General features: G+C 38.7%; 1 protein-coding gene across 4 annotated transcripts in view; it reads left to right on the top strand.

The window, feature by feature from the left end:
* Window positions 1-326: 326 nt before the first annotated feature.
* Window positions 327-18,157, top strand: part of gramd1a (GRAM domain containing 1A) — a 43,304-nt gene continuing 25,473 nt past the window's right edge. Inside the window, exons 1-2 of one of the 4 annotated variants that reach the window (XM_022212024.2) lie at window positions 327-442; window positions 3,784-4,782. In XM_022212024.2, the coding sequence (XP_022067716.1) occupies window positions 4,313-4,782 (470 nt within the window). In that variant the 5' untranslated portion in view covers window positions 327-442; window positions 3,784-4,312. Of the gene's footprint in view, window positions 443-1,165; window positions 1,537-3,783; window positions 4,783-13,911; window positions 14,248-18,157 lie in introns of those variants that run through there. The other 3 variants (XM_022212025.2, XM_022212026.2, XM_022212027.2) reach the window with 3 other exon arrangements.

Raw genomic sequence — 18,157 nt, 5'->3', positions numbered from 1 at the left:
CAAGCTTTATCTAAACTCAGAGGTGTGGAGAGCTTGTGTACAATATAAAAATATTAAAAGGCAAAGTTAGTTTTAAAAAAATAACAAAGTATTAAAAATTTTTTAAACAAATTAATCCGCTAAAACCAGAACAGCTGGAAGTAAAATGACATGAACTTAGAACTCTGAAGGTGACGAGCTTTAGATTGATGATTATTAGGATTCGGAGAATTCATGAAAATTATTGCCTCTAAGATCAGCATAATTTCTGTACAAACCATTATGTTAAAATCTTTATTTTTCAAATGATCTGAACTCAAAGTATGTTTTGTTTTCAGCTGCTGTTTTCGTTTCACTGCATTTATGTGTCCTGGAGGAGATGACTTCCAGTCTCCTGAAGGCTGCATCAGACTTTTAACAATCCAAGAGATGCATAAAGTGATGCTGCTGCAAGAAACAGAAGGTGAGATAAACATCTGCCACACATTCTTCCATTTTTTAAAAACTGTTTCAGATAATTGATGCTTCGATGTGGATTCAGAAAACTCACGTAGTTTTAGGTGTAGTAATTCAGTGAGTTGTACACAACTCTGTTAGACACAAGAGGTCGCAGTGTTCCCAAATTTAAGTCACAGCAGCTCCCTTCAAATAAACTCTGAAACTCTGCAGAACTGTGGACTTAACCTGTTGCTCAGCAAAATAAACTGCAGTTTTTACAAGAGATCCTTCATTCGTTGGACTCTCTGCGCTATTACACAACCCAGCTGTAGAAACAGTTCACACAGCCAGCATTACTGACTTGTTAATTATAATAATAAAGTCACTGAATTACCTTTAAAAAACAGTTTTAGTTGGATTGCGTTTGTTTGATGTGAACAGTCGTTTTCTTCTCCTTGCCACATCCTCGGGACAGTTATTTTCCTGGACTGTACCACAAAGTTTGCCGGAGGGGTGTTCTCTTTGTTGAGCTTGTAAATGCGTACATTTGATATCTCGATTATTCGTTGTACTGATGGCATTTAAAAAAAGTTTATCGTAAAGATATCTGTGTTTGTATCTTAATGAGATAAAAAAGAACGGATAGTACATTTGTTTGATGCGACTTATCGTACGCCCCTTCAGTGTGCCGAGTAAATCGCTTGACTTTGTTCCTTTTCACTTTTCGACAAAAACCTTTTACTTTAGACCAAGTTTCGTGCGCTACTGATGCTAACTTTGCGCGTCGTATTTAAATGTAGTTTGATAACAGTGTTTTATACAGAGGTATTTTTAAGAGTTGAAATGGAAGAAGGCGGAATAGTGGTTTCTTTGCTGGAAATTGAAGCCTGTTAGCCAGATCGTCATCTTTTTGTGAGCTGTCGGCCTTCGGAGGTTAGCCGACTTTAGCGTTAGCTGGCTACAGGCTAACTGTTAGCTGCAGCCGGCTGATGCCTCTCTGACAATGTTGATGTGTTCCTGTGAGAAAGTGGATTTTAACATCACCTCCCGCACCGTGGCTCGGCTGGTTTTCGAGGCCGAACAAGATAACAGAAACGGAGGAAACTCGTCCAATGGGAGGTAGGATCGCTAAGTTTAGTCCTCACCCAAAACTGCAGAGTACTTTGTTTTTCCGTGCCATGTTTTTAAAGCCCGTTTCTTTCTGCATGCCTTTCAAGTCTAGACACCGTCGGATAATTCAGTTGTAACCTATAAACGAAGGAAGTGTCCTTTTGTTTTTTTGTTTTGAAACTACAGACAAGTGAAAAAGAGTTTCAGATGTCAGGATAAACAACAATCAAGCACGGTCCGTTTCGTTTTTGTTTTGGGGGGTATCACCTGGCTCTTCTGTTAAGTTTTTTTTGTTGAGTTTTTTTTAATGGTTGGCCAGTTGTTTTGCTGATCGCAAACGACAACTGATCAGACTAAAATAATAATATAACTCCATTATTGTCTTTTGTAAACTTTTTTTTTTGTCTAAACATATAACTAAAGAACAAAAATACATTTCTCTGTCCTTTGTAGATTCATTGATCTTTCACTTTACCTATCAGATAGACTGCTTATTGTTTTTCCCAATAAGTAAAACCGGCATTCAATTATTCAGTATTTTACCCATTATCGCTATTTTATTTTAGCTGATTCCTTATAAAGTATAAACCTAAATGTCCCTTATTTAAGATGCAGATCTCTCTGTGTGGTCTCAGCAACATCCTGCCCACAGCTTTATCTGATTGGATACACGCCACTAGCAACAGCCAATAAACACCCAAGGATAAATTTCTCTTACACATGTAAAACATACATAAACAAAAGAACTTCAACAAAATTTTGTGTTGGAATTTGTGTTAATTTATATTGTGACACCAAGAATTTCATTTTTACTAAATCTGTCCATCAGATATTGGTTATTGATCTCCCTAATTACTGATAATTGTTATTGGTTGACCCCAGTATCCTGCCTTTGTCATGCTGGTATAAAAACTGTGTTTGCTTGTTCCACTTTTAAAGAATACCTGGTAATCTAAATTTCCCTAAAGGGGTGAATAAGTTTCTATCTATCTATCTATCTATCTATCTATCTATCTATCTATCTATCTATCTATCTATCTATCTATCTATGTAAAACCAAATTAACCAGGTGATTTTGGTTTCCTAAATTGCCAAAAAAAATGGACTGTGCTTGATTGTTTTTTCAGTTTTTATTCTGGCACCTTAAATGTTTTTGGGGTTCAGACCAAAGAGCAGGGGGAAAAAATAGTTTGTTTTTGAATCATGAATGAATTCCAGATTCTCCGAAAGCAGCATCACACAGAGCAGTTTGGCTGTGTTTCATGTGGCTACTGCTCATTCAGGTGGTTTCTTTCAGCCACCAGGAACTGAGCCACAACAATGCTGAGTGATTAACTTGATATCACCACATCAGCTGTTCCTGAGAACTCACTGCACACAGCAGAGGTTGGCTCGTGTGTGCCGCAGTGTTGCGCAGCCGAAACGCAATAGCTGATGTGTAATGCTGTGTGATGTTGCATAGCTCAAGATGGCCTGTATTTTATGGGCAAAAGAAAAAGATCAGGCTTGTGTGGACTGAGGAGTGAAGGCGGCACAGGGCTTACAGTGGATTACTGTGGACAAACAAGTCGGTGCCAAGATTGTTCTTGTTCAAACAGATCACATCAAATACTGTCAGGCGTGCGCAGGCCTTTGCTTTGGAGGGGCCTGCTTTGAAGGCAAACAATGGAGTGACACACACACAGCCCTGCTCTGCTGGAGGACACATCTGCACTATGTTTTCTTGCCGTTATGACCTTGGTAGCCTATAGTGGCAGTTGGAGCTTTTTTTCAGGCTGTGTGAACTTGCATTTCCATAGGGTGTGTTGTTTATGTTTGCCGCAGTGACTTGGAGTTTCTGTGTGAGGTTGTGAGTTTGTTCTGTAAGGATCAGCTGCGTTTTTACATTGAGGTTTGGAAATGGTGGTTTGAAATGGTTTCTAAAGAGATGTGACTTCTCTTGGGATGTTTCAGAGTTACTTGAAGGGAGCATTTTTAATTATCATCAGACTGTACACAGCATAAATTCCCCCACTGAAAACATATCCTATTGATCAGTTGTCTAACAGGAGCAGTATTTCATGGCAAGACAATGTTTTATCATACGATACCTCATATTTCCAGAACTGGCAGAGCAGACGGTGTAACAGACCAGATGAAAATAGCCCTCACTATCATTTATTGTCATGGGAAGCATTTCATATTCCGATAAGCGGTAGTCAAGTTCAGGCAGGTTAGCGTTTTGAATGCAAAGTCTCTGCTCTTTTCATTCCTCAGGTAGCTTCTTCCAGACACAGATCTGTCCCTCTCTGACTCGTCAGCTCTCGCAAAGATTAAAATGATTATGCAAAAGCAAGTGTACCACAAGGATGAGACAAGAGAAGCACTGAAGAAAGAGTGACGCCAGACATTGCAGAAGGTGTGGAGGTGGGAAAAAGCATTTTGCTTCTTTTTGCCAATAAACACACAGACTATATGCCTGGAAAGAGCTTGGCTACACAACAGAAACTGAGAAAGACTTGAAATCCTCAACCCAGCGTCTTGCGGCATCATTTTTGACTGTCAAACACCCACTTCAGGACTGTTCATTGAAACTTCTCAGAAGTGACAAAACTTCCTCAAGTTCACAGGAAATATGAGGACTAATGAAGTATTTTTTTGTAATCGGTACTTAAGAAATCAGGGTTGTTTTTCCCAAAGGGAGAGTGACTGGGACATCATGGTCAGCTGTGTGTCACTTGTGGTTCTGATAGTTGCAGCCTTGACTTGAGTAGTTGGGTAAATTGAGCCCTGGACGGCTTAGAAGATGATGATGTCCTCTCCTGTGAGACCAGAGGCTCTGACTGTGGCTCAACCCATCCCTGTCCCTACACTGACTGTCCTGCCGCCATCCTCAGATACAGACTCATGGTCTCGCTCCCCCAGCCCCCGACTGTTGCGCTCCAGCCGCCTCAATCGGACCCACCGCAGCAGGACCCGAACCAAGAGGCGAAACGAAGACGAGCAGGACTGCACCCCAAAGCTGCAGTGGGGTAAAACACCACAAATTGTAATAGAGGAGTCTGTGCAGGGGGGCACTGTTCGACACCGAAGCCTCTCGCCCTCCCCCTCGCTGTCCACTCAGATGGAGGGAGAAGAGGGAGGTCGGGACAGCCCTTCACACGACCTCCTCCTGCCTCCCCCTCGTTCTGGGTCTCGTAGCCCCTCACCCAGCCGGCGCTCCCGCTGGTCCCTCAGGAGCCTCCTCAACAGAGACTCTGACTGGGACAGCTGCAGGTTAGTGGAGCAGCGTCAGTCTGCAGCACAGGATGCTGCATGTTCAGAACCACATTTATAGAGCCCATGTTGTTCATAAACTCCACTTTATTTGCCCGAAAGGGCTGCACAGACACAAAAAAAACTATGTACAGTTCTGAATGTAACTTTTTAGTTAAAGAATACAATTTTGGTAGAAAATACATATAAAACTGAAAGTAGTTAAACAAAATGTAGTATTTTGAGCCTGTAACTTGTGAGTTGTAAAGTAATATTCAGATTGAATAAACCCTTAAAACTTTTAGTGTTTGGTCAGAAAGTATTATTTTAGGTGAAATGAACTTGTTTGTTAGAAAATGCTATTTTGAGAGAACTTTTAAAACTACGAAAATTTGGACAGGAAATTATATTTTGGGTACAATAAATTGTTAAAAATGTAAGAACTTTGACAGAAAACAGTTGTTAGGGTCGAATAAACTTTTTTAAAAACCATAAATTGTTATTTAGTGAGTACTATTTAGGTAGAGTATACTTTTAAAACTAGAAGAACTTAGAGAAAAATTAGCATTTTCAGTGGAAAACCATTAAAACTCTAAGCACTTGAACACAAAATTGAAATTTGAATAAAATGAACCTTGTAAAGCCGATTACGTTAGTTAATAGATTAGCTAGATTAGTTAACTAGAACGTAAAGACCTGAGTATTAAGTGGTATTGTGCGTGGTGTAAACATTTAAACCATAAAGCTTTTCTTAAAAAGTTTAGTTTGGTTGAATACACCTTTAGAACTTAAAGTATTTGGACAGAAAGTCATCATTGTTTGTGGAATACACCTTTAAAACCATAAGCACTTGGACAGAAAATAGTGTTTTAGGTGGAACAAAACATTAAAGCTACTAGAGAAATACTGTAATTTTTCCATCCATTATTTCAGAAAGTGATGATTTATAATGTTTTGGACTCATTGCATGTAAAGTTAAATATTTTTAGGCTTTTTTGTTGTTTTAAATTGTATGATTATTGCTTATTCAAGTATAAATTTTGCATTTTAGCCGTCATCCAGTTTGGCAGGTGTTGCTGTCTTGACAAAATGAGGGTCCTGAAGTGTGTTCTTGAACCTGCAGCCTCCTCTGCTGCAGACATATCATACTGTGTTAGTGAGCTGGATTCACCCTAGATAAACAGCCAGTGATGACGAAAGTGTGATGAATTAAAAGGCTAATGTGCAGCATTTCCCTGCTCCCTCGTGAGCAGAGGCCCGAGTGTTTTTCTCTGAGGATGTCCTCACTTATCTCACTGCAGCAGCGCATCAAGTTCAGTGGCTCAGAACAGAGTGTCCACACCGTCAGCACTATGTTTGACTGCCTCATGGGTATTCTACGCTTATAGCTCCGTAAAACCTCAGCCAATTTGCATTCGGGCCCACTGAGACGGGATTGGTCCGCTGTGAGTGACGGCAGTGAGTTCCCACTCATTTGTGAGCGCTGCCGTGGAGTAAAAAGCCTTACATATGACAGATTTACGCTTAGTTGACTTTTCTCAAGCGCTGCAGCAGGTCCACTATCCAGGAGAGGGCTGCAGTTAATTAGCTAATGGCTGAAACGAGTGAGGGCAGATTACACTGTTAAAATCCTGATTAAGTTCAGTTGCTTCATGGTGCACAATGACGTCAGCTGAAAAAGCAGGCCAGACGATAGAATTTCAGTGATGAAACAGAAACCCCTCCACTGCCCTGCACTGAAAACTGCAAAGATACCAACATTTCCTGCACTTTATTGGTATTTGCCGGTGTCCACTCTCAGCACAGATGGCCTCTGTACACACAAGAAGCAGCAATGTTATGTAAACTGTAAACACAGAGAAAGTGAGACATAAAAAATCAGAGCTGGGTCAGTCTCAAGGAGCGACAGGCGGGGTTCCTGCGCCATTTATCCTTCCTCTGAGTTATGACATCACCGTCAGCCAATGGCAGTGGGCTGTGAGTCTGATGATGTCATGCAGGTCCAATCAGAGGAGGCTGTGAGCACCACTGCAGTGGGCTTCAGAGGGCAAGCAGAGGGTGATTCTCTGTGCTGCTCCATATGAACAGCTGTGCCCTTGTCCTCTTCATTTACACTTCGTTTTATTGACCCAGTTATGGTGTTTTGCTGCATATTAATGATGTTTTATTCCCAGATTGGAGTTACTCAGCAGTGATTCATCAGCGGTGTTTAGTAGTAGTGACAAACAAATGTTTATGTAGCTGAAAAAGCAAGAAAAAGAAAGCAATTCCTGAATATTTCTTTGCTTCGGTCGCATTTTGCTTCACTGTGGGCTCGTTTTTTCGCTGCAATATAAAGTCTATAGAAACAGCATAACTATGACTGGATGTAGAGAGAACTCCAAAATACCTTACACTGTATACAAATTAATAATGATTTAAATCATTAAAACAATCAAATGTACAGAAGTTTTATTTCTTGGATTTTAATATTTTACAAAGAAGTTTAAAAACAGGATCATGGACAGCATTTTTCCCAAAGTTCCCACATGCGTTACCAACACTGGAAAAACGGTAACTCTCTATACTATAGATATGCTGTAGACACACAACCAGCTGTTAATCCAAAAGTCCCTGAGTTTTTGTCATGTGCCTGTTGATAACGTCAGACTCGGTCATGGCTTTGTGATTACACTGAGAGGAGCAAAATTTTTAGCTTTTCTCAGATTCTGGTTAGAGCAAATAGCCCATTTTTGACAAATGTTTTGAAGAGACATGCAGAGTCAAATGATGGATGGATGATGCGTTTTTGGCTCATATTTGGATCATTTTCCCAACTGAACTCCTTGTTGCATAGGATTTGTTCAAGAACTGCTGAAACATTTTTAATTCAATGAGTTTTTCTCTGTTTTCACAGTTTCTGACGCTGGTAAAAGGTGTTTTGTGTGTATGTGTGTTAAGAAAACAGGCCTTTTAAACCCGACAACATGGAGTTAAGAAGATTATTAATAGTAGATATCTGATTACAACAAACGCATGTCAAAGGTTGTGTGAACCATAATTCAGATATACTTTATATGAATGAAATAAACTTTAAAATTTATATTAGGTTATGTAATTCCACAGTTATAAAAATCACCTCTGTGACAAGTGATATGCAGTATTATTTGAATACACTTGCATTCTTAATGTAACCCTTCTAGTTAACTAATGTTTAAACAGCATATCTCACCACAGCTGATTTACATTATGATAAGACTGTACTGCTATGATGGCAAATATTTAATCTTCTTACTGAACAGCGGAAAATTTCTGTCTCAGTCAGTTGTGTTGAATCTCAATCAGTTGATGACAAATTATTTATTCTGAGCTGTAATCTTGTTCGAGTGTCTTTAATTTAATTAACTGCTAAGATAAAGTCGTGCAAGGCCATGATATACAGTAAAGCCGTTCAGATTCTTTTTTTTAATTGAGTGAAGCTGTGGAAAGCAGCTGTAAACACAGGACTCCCTGCCACGAGACATACTGTATCTCACTGGGATTTTCCTGGCTAAAAAAAGGGTAAATAAAATGTCGGGTGGAAGTAAGTCTGAACATGGCTGTGTGCCGCAGTTTGTCCTGACCGTACCTCAAAGCCAGGCTCAGTATAAAGGCTCCTTTGACAGCTTGTTACACAGTGAATTCCTGGTGTCTCAGCGCTTGAGGTGGATTTATCAGCGACTGAGCTGTGATTGGTTGCTGCTCCTCAACAAAATACCAAGGCGTTAGAGCCGGCTAAAAAAAAATTCATGCAATTTCATAAAAGCATTCTCTTCTTAGACAGCTAAATCACTCACACATCTCATATTGTTTAACCTAGGTATTTTTGGTTCCTGTCACGTCTTTGCTGACTGTGGGCTCATTTTTCACTGCAGCATAAAGTCCCACACCTGTATGGAAACGACATAACCACGGCTAGAAGTGGAGAGAACTCAAAACTGTAATCTGCACAGCAAGACAAAATTCTAATACCATAAATCACGAGGAAATAAAAACAAAGCTTTTTTTTTTTTTAACAAAATATGAAAAAACTTGGAATCAGCATGTACAACATATTTCCAGGTGCCCACAAGTGTTGCCAGAAAAGCTAGCTCAAAGTACTGTAAATGTGTATATGTAGTATATCACTGTTTTACATTATTACTTGTCTCCTTTCCATACTGTGGGAACACTTCTTGCAGTTCAGCTGAAAACTCAGAATCTTTGTTTGTTGGTCACAGCGGAGTCACTGATGGCATCTAAGTTTTGATGAAGAGCACACAATCTTCTTGTTTTCACAGAAAATGGCTACTGCAGACTGCATGAAGTAGTTCTAAGAAATATGACTTTAAGCTTAGATTTGGATAATTTTCCTGATAAAATGGCATATAATCTAAACTTTTGTCTCATATGAATGTTGGTCAGAGTTGAGTCACTAGTGGCGTCATGATTACTTCGAGGTTCTCTGACTTTTCTGTTTTTACAGAATCCGGTTCGAGCAAACCTTTGCGGCGCTTTTTATGTTAAATGGGACATGTATAATAAAGTGGTAATGAAACATCACTGTTGTAAGCTTGGATTTTGCAGTTTCATGACTGAACAGCATGTCAACAATTCCTTAAGTATTCAAAGATTGTTTTAAAGTTCAAAGTCCGACTGTTCCAGCTGATAAATGTTGTCATTTTGATAAATTTATGTATGTTAACATGCCTTTCGAACCTGCTGGCAGCTTTTGGGGATCAGAGGGTTAATCTTAACATGTAGTGACAAATCTGCTGGTGTGACTAGATGCAGTACTGGCTGATCTTAGCCGCTCGTTTGGCGACAGCACTCTTTTGTTGCTAGCTCTTGAAATGTTCACTATGTTCCACAGTGCAGCTGAGCGGGTACTTCCACATTGTGTGCCGTCACACTTCATGCTTCTTATTTTGATGACAACCTGTTGTTAATTTGTCTTAATGGCAGCCTCTTACATGTTTAGATTTTGGCTGCTCATGGCTTCCATAGTTTGATCTCTTCAGGTCAAAGAACACCGCGATTTGTTCGTTATCTGAGACCTTTTTGTCAGGGCTGTGTCAGATATTTCAGTACACTTTCTACCACATAACAGAAACTTCTATCAGTAGGATGGCTCCACTTTTCTATCATGCGATTTTTTTCTGAATGAACAATACTTGAATTATTTTTCTGGACCTCTAGTTTTAAATATTGCTAATCTGTGAAGCTCTTATCACTTGTTGTGTCTTTAGTGTGTTGTTTTGGAGAAGAGAGAGCTCGGTTGAAAGGACATCAAATCGAATGTGTATTTTTTTTGAAATTGCAAGCCATACTGACTTTTTAAAACACATGACAACACATTTTGGTTATCAGTGCAACTCTGAGGATAATTAATGTGGTGAAAATGTACTGTACTGAATGCTGCAGCTGTACTGTAGTCTGAGTGTGAACACCTGATTGAATGTTGATGAAGTCGTCAGGCACCGAAACACAATCACACTGATAGATGTTGAGCTTCGGCATGTCAGCGCCTGCTGACTGATAGTCATTGATTGTTTCATGTGACGTCCATTTGTCATCGTATCAGTGCAGCTGTCCTGCTTCACATTGTCTGCATTCATCGGCTGTGTTTATCTGTTTCCAGGCATTGTTTTAGAGTTTCTCACTGTTTCTGGTCAGTATCTCATGTCCAGGTCAGACTGTTTGCACTGTAACAAAAATCCATAGAAAAGATCTGATAGTGAGGAGCCAGAAAAACAATCTGTTACAATGGTGCAAGTAACTGTTAAATAATTGTTTTATAGTTGATTTAAATACAGTCAAACAGTGTAAATTTACAGTCACACATTGTTAGAGAACAAATTACTATTTGTAAAAGTGCTAATTTCTGATCTGAACGTTGTTTTCAGTTTTGATCTTTTTTTATCCCCCGCCTCCACGAAGTGGAAAAGGGGGATATAGGTTTGGCCTCTGTCCGTCCGTCCGTCCGTCCGTCCGTGCGTCCGTGCGTCCGAGATGAAGGGGACAGCTTTTCTCGGAAACTGTTACAGCTCGGATTACGAATTTTAGAGTGTAGCTTCACACCATGGACACCTTGATCAAGTTCGAAAATGAGACCTGTGCGATAATATTTAACAGAGTTATGGCCCTTGATCACTATTTTGAATGTAGACTCATAGACATCACATGTGGCGGGGGATAGTGATGACCTTTTCGTCTTGTTCTATATGTAAATGTTTTTTTCTGAGATTTCACTAGTTATTATCCGTAATTAACAAAATCATAGAAATTCTGTAAGAAAAATTAGAAAGAAAAATTGCTAGTTTTTAAAATATGTTTTTATAACTTGATCACTTATTCTGTGATATTCATAATTAAAAAAATAAGGAAAATCTGTAAAATAACTTTTAAAGCATTATTTACCATTTTTCAGTCCTTAACATATATAATTTGTCTTTCAAATAATAATGTACATTAAATAAATGGCATTTACTCTCAAATGTAAAAGAGAAATTAACATATTGTAAAATTCAGATTTTTGACGTATTTTACATAAGTTTTCTTTAAAATAACAGCAAATATCTGTAAATATTATATATTGTTATATATTATATAAGCTGCAATGTTTTTGCTGATTTTAAATATCGAAAAAAAAATACTGTGATTTTACGGCCAAACATTGTGAAAGAATGAATTACCATTTATTTTTAGAAATGCATTTCATGTGGACATTATTTGCTTTTTTATTGTAGAAAAATTTTTTTCAATTAATTTTACAAAATATTATCTTTAATTAAACAAAATTTGTTGCATTAAAAATGTGTTTTTTATATTGCTAGATTTTCCTATTTCCCCCCTTTTTTTCATGCTTTAAACCCAGTCAGTTTTTTTATTCAGATGCACTGTGTTGTTTTGTATGTTGGATGCTGTGGGACTACAGACTCCATTTGTTTTCCGAAAGCTTCCAGTTAGCCAAAATCCTCAATCTGTTCTCTCACGGAGATTCACTCTGTGCGGTTCTCTCTTGTTCTGTTGAAATCTAAGAGAGCAACAAGAGGAAGGAAAAGGCAGACGGGTGGCGTGTTTACATCTGTACACCCACATCCTGTGCTGTCTGAGGATGCATCCATTCAGCCTTTCTCAGTGCCCACTGGACCCATGAAACCGACATTAGTGTGGGTCATTGGTGAAGCAGATTACACAGAGACGGAGCAGTGGAGATGTGGGCCTCGACCCAGCGTGGATTATCATGTGGACTTTAATCCACAGGGATGGACACACAGATTGAGGGTGAAGGGATTGGGTGGGCTCTGGGCTTTGGCCAGGTGGACTCTATTTGCTGTGCTTTTCCTGATTTAATCGTGTTTTATTTTTTAGGATGACTGTATTCCTAAATACAACTCTGCAGATGTTCTTCCTTAACTACTATTATTTTCTTGACAAACAAAACTACCATTTGGGGTATAAAATGTCAAGATAAATTTCAGTTTACCACTAATCCATTAGGTGTTTCAGCTCTAATAACTGGCCCTTATTGTAGATGCATACAGATTATCTGGAAAATAAATGTATTTTCGTCACAGATAATCAGCTTACTGTCAATGAGGAGGAAAGAAATAGCTGATTATCAAAATAAAAAGATGTTAAGTTTATTGTTGACAACTAACCAATTAGTTGTTGCAGCTTTATAATAGATACATACTGCTTATTTGAAACATGAAAAAATGTTCTTATAACTTAAACTAATTTGCCTATTTATTGCTGAATACAAATTGTTTTCTTGATTTCATAATTTGGTCTATAATGTAGCAGGATTTAGTCAGAAGTGCCTGTGACAAGAAGACACAAACTTCAGTTTGCTTGTTTGGTCCAGACAGCTGGCCACAATCCACAGATAATAGATTTTCTGTTACAGTGGATTAAATACAGCAGCAAGTGTTTATCTGAAAAGCTTAAACCTGTGATTTTGTAGCTCTTTCCTTTAGCTTTTTTTTTGTCTGGACATTTTAATATGAACCAAGTTAAAACACATTAGTTACTAGTCCTTTTCGCTCATTGAATAAAACCAAGGCAGGAATCAAACAGCGCTGTCAGCACACTTTATTTAGTAGCTTTGACTGGACTCGGTGAATTTGACAGCTTTTCAGTGGTCTGCACTTGAAGAGTGTCTGAAAGAAAGAATGAAGAGTTCAGAAGTGTTCAGATGCTACGTCTTATTCTAAGAACTCTAAACTACCAGTTATCTGATCCAATATTCAGCTTTTGTCTGATTATCAGTATTAATATGGATCTGAACAATTAATCGATTTCAGACTGAAATGACACTTTTAAACAATTGGTTTGGAATATACGCTATTATGCAGTTAGTATTTCACTAAAAAAACAAGTCGCATTATCTGTTAAAAAAGAATTATACATGTATTTGCACCAATATCAGTATTTCGATATTGGCCTCAAAAATCCCAAGCTACAGTATAGACGAGGTCGTACTTTCATGGTTGTAATGCTCCATCACATAATTTAAATGTATTAACACTGTGAATATTAAACCAAAGTTCGTTCTATATTATTTTTTGTATAAATTGCAATATTTGTTTGAGAAATTGCAATGATTTTTTTTTTCATTTTGCCTGACATTTGCCCATATGAACATAAAAGAACAACATCACAGTATCTGTTGTTTTGTTTTATAGAATTTTAACTTAAAAATAGCACCTGCCAGTGGATAAATTGACATTTTTGGGTGCTAAAATCGATATTGTCCTTATAAATCCAGCATCAGTTGGGCTCTAGTTCTCATCCTTCTCTTAGAATATGTTCTATTACATGTTTTAAATCCGTGAAACTCAGTGAATCTTGAAAAAAATACATCTGTTAGACCAAAAAAAAGCAATTATTTTCCCAAAATGTTCATCCCTAGTATTAGCCCAGATAAAAACATAATGCAGCTCTAAATGTTCATCAGCTGTTGACTGCATCGGATTATTTCCCATTAAAAGCGAAGAGTTTTTCATCGTTTTCTTGCAGCACTTTGCCTCAGAATTAGATTTTTAAAAAACTCCTTACCGAAGCCCCCTCCTCAGCACCTCCTCCGGGTTAAAAAAAAAAAAAAAAAAAGCGAGGCCTCCTCCTCACAGAGAGCCTCCTCCTCCCTCCTGCCTCCCCCCTCTCCACCTCTCCTCCCTCCCTGGCTGCAAACGGATTACGGATGGGCGCAGAGACGGCAGCCCGTCAACGGGTCCTGCGATCGGCATAGGAAGCAGCGGTGTGTCCGGGGACGAGGTGCAGGAGCCGCGATGGGGAATTAATACCGGACCGGGGCGCATTTCCAGCCCGGAGCTGAGCGAAGGGAACCCGGCGGAAGAAGAGAGGATTTACAGCGTTTGGGTCGCTTCGTCCGCACACACCGGTGCCATGTTGGTACAATAGCGGGCGGCTGCGTGTGTTTTTGTGGACGTCGGCTGGATCTGAAACGCCTCATGCCATGTTCGAGTAAGTGGCACGGAGCGAATCACCGGTGGCGTGATGGGGAGGCGGCGCGACGGGCCGTTTTTAGCCGCCTCGTAGCGATCGGTGTGCGGTCGAACGGGTCCTGCAGATGTCCGCTGATGGGTGCAGCAACAGCCTGCTAGCGGTGCGGACTGCCGGTTTGTTTGTGTGGGAGCTGCCCCTCCAACCCGACCCGAGCCTCCATTCTGCACAGAAACCAGCTCGTTGTTTTGCTAGCTGCACATTAGCGGAGAAGTGCTGAAGCTCTGGGGTGTCCATTGCTTTCCTCCTACTGTGGTGCTACTGCTGCTGGAGGATTTATTCCGGGTTGTAAACACATGCTGACACAGATTCACATCATTCAGTGTCCTGGCTGTCAGTCTGCCCGCACTACAAGCCTATTTACACCACCTGCTGTCATGTGTGCACTACCTAAAGATAGCTTAATGCTACTTGTCATAATACCTCTCTGATTAGCATTGCTGCTTTAGATAACATCACATTTTGGGGGATTATTGCTCTTTGGCTTCACTGCTCCTTGTTAAAGGCATCAGCACCATTAACTGATTAGCTGTTTAATTCACCTCCAGCTATTTTGATCATAGAGTGATCGGTTTAAAATGTGTAATTTCCTAATTGCAGTTCCTTAAATGTAAAGATTTAACGCTGTTCTTTGTCATACATGACATAAAACTAAATCTGAAGAAATCACTTTGAAGTATTTTATACTATTTTTACTTGTTCCAAAAAAGAAACGGAGAAATCAATGGCTCGATTCAGCCGAGGCGTGCTTTGCGTTCAGTTGATTGTTTTGTCTATAAAATGCGAAAAAAGATGAAAAATCATTTCTAAAAATCTCCCACAAACTCAAATTATGTCTTCAGATGCTTTGTTTAGTCAAGAGCTTTAAGTGTTAATCGATTAGCTGGTAAACATTAAATTAACCGCCAACTATTTTGATAAACAAATAATCAGTTTAATTCCAAGTTCTTATTGCCATTGTTATAAATATATAATTATCGAGAAAAAAAAGATATTTATATTTATTGCAGCTCCTTAAATGTGAATATTTGCAGCTTTGCTTTGCCATGTATGACATTGAACTGAATCTGAAGAAGTCACCTTGGGATTTGTGTTAATATGAAATCAATTTTAACTATTTTTACTTCAAAATGTGGAAAATCACAACATAGACAGTACTTACAGCAACTGGTTTCTCTCTAAAATGTCAGAAAACTGTAAATTAATGTCCATAAACATCTCAAACTAAACTAATCCACAAACTAAAATGACATCCTCTGATGTCTTGCTTAGTCAAGAGCTGCAAAGATTATTTGATTATATTTTATTTACCTTTTCTGTTATGTCTTCAAATTGTCACGAGATGGTAAAAATGTCCAGCACAGCGTCTTAAAACCAAAGATGACGCCTTCAAAAATACTTACTTGGGTAACCATCTATAACTGCAACTACTGATTGATTAATGCCAGTTGATACATTTTAAAAACAGTCTGAATTATTTTATTGCAGCTTCCGAAATGCAAATATTTTTCAGGTAAACTGGACATGTTTGAGTAAGATTACAAAGCAACACATTTTTCATGTTGGTAAACTTTGAAAAACACTGATCAACATTTTCCTCCATTTTCTGACATTTTGTAGTCCAAACAACGGATCAATTAATCCAATAAATAAATAGCAGGTTAACGGTGAGTGAAAATAATCATATTTTTCAGTTCTTTAAGTGACAGCAGGTAAAATCTTGCAGAAATTCATGTTGGAAAACCGTATCTGCTGTTTTGTTTTCTCTCATCTCATCATCAAGCTCTGCCACGAGTTTTATATACCAAACAATTACTTCTTCACATCATTAATCAGTTGATTAATTATGAAGATATTTGTTAGCTGCCGGTTTAGTACAAGCCCCAACCTTATGCCTCATTTTAAGAAATACTCAGTCTAAATTCTATGATTGCAGCTTCTTCAGTTTTCATGTTTCTTACCTCCTCTGTGTCAGTAAACTGAATGTTTTTGGACAAAAAAACATTTGAGAAAACACTGATCCACATTTTTGGACAACAAAACAATTAATCAATTAATCACCAATGAGCCTTGACATTGATCACTTTTTTATAGACTCTGCGCTTTGCTTTTGTTTTTAAAATGAGGCCTGTTCAAGGGCAGGAAAACACTGTTGTAATGATAAAAACAAACAGCACAGACATCCTGAATCTGAAACAGCCTAAAGATCCATAAACGACACTCATTAAAGTGCTTTAAAGTGCAATGATCTAATAAATAAGTGAATGAGTGCTCCAATAGTACATTATTATTATGTCTGAACTGCATTCCAGAAAGAACCACTTTAACACATTATTTATTAATGCCAACAGAGCATCCGACATGTTGAAGTTTACTGGATTTAAGCAAATCAGTGCTCCACGTAACGGATACCGATGATACATAGCTGTGTGTGTGTGTTTGAAAGATAGATGAACATTTCTAAGTGGACTGATTGTGGATGTATCGGTTATTTTACTCACACAAACAAAAATGAAGAATTTGTGGCGTTAAGATAGCAGTTACCAGCCTGAACACTGGATGTAAATGTTTTGGCTGCGGCTGGATGATGCTGACTAGAACACGTTCGAAAGATTTGTCTTTTAAGCGACTTTTTTAGCCTCTTTTTCCATCTTTACACACCTTTGAAAGTATGTGAAGTTGCGACAGAAATATTTTCTTTACCATGTATAGCGGAAAACAATTAATCTGTCATTTTGTTTTCCCCACCATCCAAAAGGTTTTCCGTTTAGTCTTATTATTAAAAACAGTCAGTTGCCAAAGTTGTGACTGATTTCTGTCAGGTCACTATTTATTGTTTGAGCCCTACATATTCTGTGACTTGACAGTCAGGACAGCTTTAATCTGTGCCTGTTTGCAATTCTGGTGTTTATTTTTCAACTAAATGCAGTTTTTACTCTGGTTGCAGCGACTAATGAAAATCATCAGTCAATAACCAGCTTTGACTGTGCAGAACTACAAGTGGAAAGTCTGTTTTTTGCAAAGTAAACCAAGCGGAAACAGTGTTTGCATGCTACTAGATTTCGTACAAGATATTCTTTCAGAGCCCAGTGAAGTGAAGTGAAGAAAGTGTTGCTGGTTGGTTCTCGCTTGATGTACAAGGTTCTTGGTAGCTGTGCAGGACAAGCAGTGGATCCAGTGTATCTGGGTCCAGTTATTCTCTGGTCTTTGGCAGCAGCAGAAAACAGCCTCTCTGATGGATTTGAGGTGGACAGACAGCAGAGCATTCTCTTTGCAAGTTGAGCAACGACTGGAAAACGTTCTCAACAAAAATCGTTGAGCTTTGCTGTTCTCGGTGTCGTGATACTTCAACCTGCCTGTCACCATTATCTTCTGATATTTCAGATAAGATGACACTTCAGAGGAAATTCTTGTGCCAAGTATTGCTTAAAAAACAAGATTGCACAACATGAGAGTAAACGCAGTGCCGAAATAAGATATATGGAGGATGTATTTGTGATAATAACGAAGAAAGTAAGTAAGACAAAATAGGACCAGAAAAGTAAGAAATAATGCTGGTAATAATCTGAAGTAGTAACATTACACATGGTGAACTACTGCTCATGAAAATGGGATAGTACACATGAAATTTAAACAGATATTGCACAGACTGTTCAAACAGAAGTCTATGATGTTTCAGCTGTCCTTACTGCAAGAAGAGGAGGATTTAAACAGGATTATTGGATGTATGTGTCAGATTCTCTGTAACATGAACATTGATGCAGCGGTAGTCAGACGCAGGTGATTTTTAACTGTAGGAGTGAATTAGGGCTGCACCTAACGACGCGTCGACAAGTCGGCTGAGCACGATACGTCATCAAAAGCGGAAGTG

Source organism: Acanthochromis polyacanthus, chromosome 12 (genome assembly GCF_021347895.1).
Source record: "Acanthochromis polyacanthus isolate Apoly-LR-REF ecotype Palm Island chromosome 12, KAUST_Apoly_ChrSc, whole genome shotgun sequence".
Classification (NCBI taxonomy): Eukaryota; Metazoa; Chordata; class Actinopteri; family Pomacentridae; genus Acanthochromis; species Acanthochromis polyacanthus.
This window is presented reverse-complemented; position numbering and strand designations above follow the sequence as displayed.